This window comes from Sinocyclocheilus rhinocerous, unplaced genomic scaffold (genome assembly GCF_001515625.1).
Source record: "Sinocyclocheilus rhinocerous isolate Xijiao unplaced genomic scaffold, SAMN03320098_v1.1 scaffold570, whole genome shotgun sequence".
In the NCBI taxonomy this organism is placed as follows: Eukaryota; Metazoa; Chordata; class Actinopteri; order Cypriniformes; family Cyprinidae; genus Sinocyclocheilus; species Sinocyclocheilus rhinocerous.
Genome location: NW_015654050.1, coordinates 669,670 through 671,798, shown reverse-complemented (window position 1 = coordinate 671,798; position 2,129 = coordinate 669,670). Strand labels below are relative to the sequence as shown.

The following is a 2,129-nucleotide window of genomic DNA, read 5'->3' as shown; positions in this document are numbered from 1 at the left end:
AATAATTCTATAATATATGAATCTCTAGAATCCATTTTTCTTGCTTACTAACAAGCAATTGAACCACTTTCCTGATGTAATTGTAATATTAGATGAGCTCCTGCATATCTTTCAGCAATAAACCTGCAATTTCAAATCAGTTTTCTATGAATCAGCATTTCAATGAATAGGGTAATAATTGCCAGCAATAAGCTACTGAGCTTCATATTACATGATTTACTCAAATTCGTAGATTAGACAAAAGTGCTACAGTCCAAAAGCACTTCCTGCACCAAATGTCTGTCAATAACAAACCAATTAGTGTCTGTTAGAGGGAACGGGTATGAAAACGTCTTTCTGAATACACACAGGAATTAACACCGTATCGGATCCCTTTCACTGTGTTCTGGCATGATTACTCCTAAATGCACTAAATGGCATGACAGAATCTGTGCCAGATTTCAGCATGGAACTGAACAGCTGGAGAAACGGGGAGATGGTGAATGTTGCAGTCAACCAATGATCAGACTTCATCATTCCACAGCTGCGAGTCTGACAACTATCTAACACAATAAGAGAATTAATTAGTAAAGTCTGTCGTTCAGTGATGTTGCTACATTTGACTTTTACAGCTTGCTGGTTTCTTCGCTGAGACTGACTGATGCTTTCAAACAGAGATAAACTAAGTCATTTAAGATAAGTATTAGTGCAATAGTCATAAGAGGTTGAACACAAGATGAATTTGAACAAATAAAGTTGTGCGCTCCGATACGCAAAGCAGTGTGTAACGTGTGTATGTGTATCAGCTCTTACCTCTATTGTTATGACATAACGCTCCGCCAATAACAGAAGTCTCTCAATGATAACTAGTTTACTGGACCTGAGGACAGAGATGGTAATCAACTTCAGTGGGTTAAATTGTATGTCAACCTTGATATTAAAAGATATCAAAATCTTTCTGAACAACCTTCAGATCAATTAAGACTTTAATGTTGCATAACAGCAAGTCTGATGTGACTAAATGAATAAAACATAAAAATAAAATAAAAACATTTTCCTCGCTCCTTTGTCCTCCTCCTCCCCCTCTTGCATCAACTCTAATAGCTGATGACTTTGCCACGTTTTTCAATAAATAAATAAATAAATAAATGTAATTTAAATCGTAGTAGTACTTGTTTATATACCTGTATTTATTTCCTATTATTACGTTTGTTTGTTTTATTTTTTTAATTTCTGCAGGTTATTTGGATCTCCATTCAACAAAACTACATTCGTCTACGAATCTGAACATTCGAATAAATCACCCAAACTGTTATACTGTGTATTTTAAAACGTTGAAAATACATTTATGTATGAAACTGATCCATTAGCGCTAGTGTTTACGCCAGTCTTATCTAACTGGACACTGACCGCTTTCCAACCATCTGCACTGTCCAATCAAAGCGCTCGTGTACAGTCCATACAAATAGAAAAAAAAAAAGAGTAGAATGGCAATTAGCCAAACAACAGTATTTGTTTTCAGTATTTACTTTTATTTTCAATTTACTCTATAGTCCAGGTGATATGTGAAAATAATTTTCACTTTTTCATAAAAGCATGAAACTTGGTACACTTGAATAGTTTGCAGCCCTAAACATTTTCAGAAATTTTCTCACACAGAACAACCTCCTTGACAGCAACCAGTCTGGTTTCAGAAGTGGACATTCAACCGAGACTGCCTTGCTCTCAGTTGTTGAAGCCCTAAGACTGGCAAGAGTGGATTCCAAATCTTCAATACTTATCTTGCTGGATCTGTCCGCTGCTTTTGACACGGTTAATCACCAGATCCTTCTGTCAACCCTACTGGCAAAGGGCATCTCAGGAGCCACACTCCTGTGGTTTGAGTCTTACCTCTCAGATAGGTCCTTCAAAGTATCTTCTCCTCTCATTCCATCCTGATGATCTGACGATAGCTGCTCGCATCTCGGCATGTCTAACAGACATTTCTTGCTGGATGAAGGACCATCCCCTTCAACTTAACCTTGTCAAGACAGAACTGCTTGTGGTTCCAGAAAACCCATCGTTTCATCACAATTTCACCATCCAGTTAGGAACATCAACCATAACTCCTTCAAAAACAGCCAGAAACCTTGGAGTTATGATTGATGATC

General features: G+C 37.2%; 1 protein-coding gene across 1 annotated transcript in view; it reads right to left on the bottom strand.

Moving 5' to 3' along the window:
• LOC107716549 (ubiquitin carboxyl-terminal hydrolase 24-like) overlaps window positions 1-2,129 on the bottom strand; it is a 98,085-nt gene that overhangs the window by 29,503 nt on the left and 66,453 nt on the right. Inside the window, 1 exon segment of the mRNA XM_016523025.1 lies at window positions 793-859. Within this exon segment, the coding sequence (XP_016378511.1) occupies window positions 793-859 (67 nt within the window).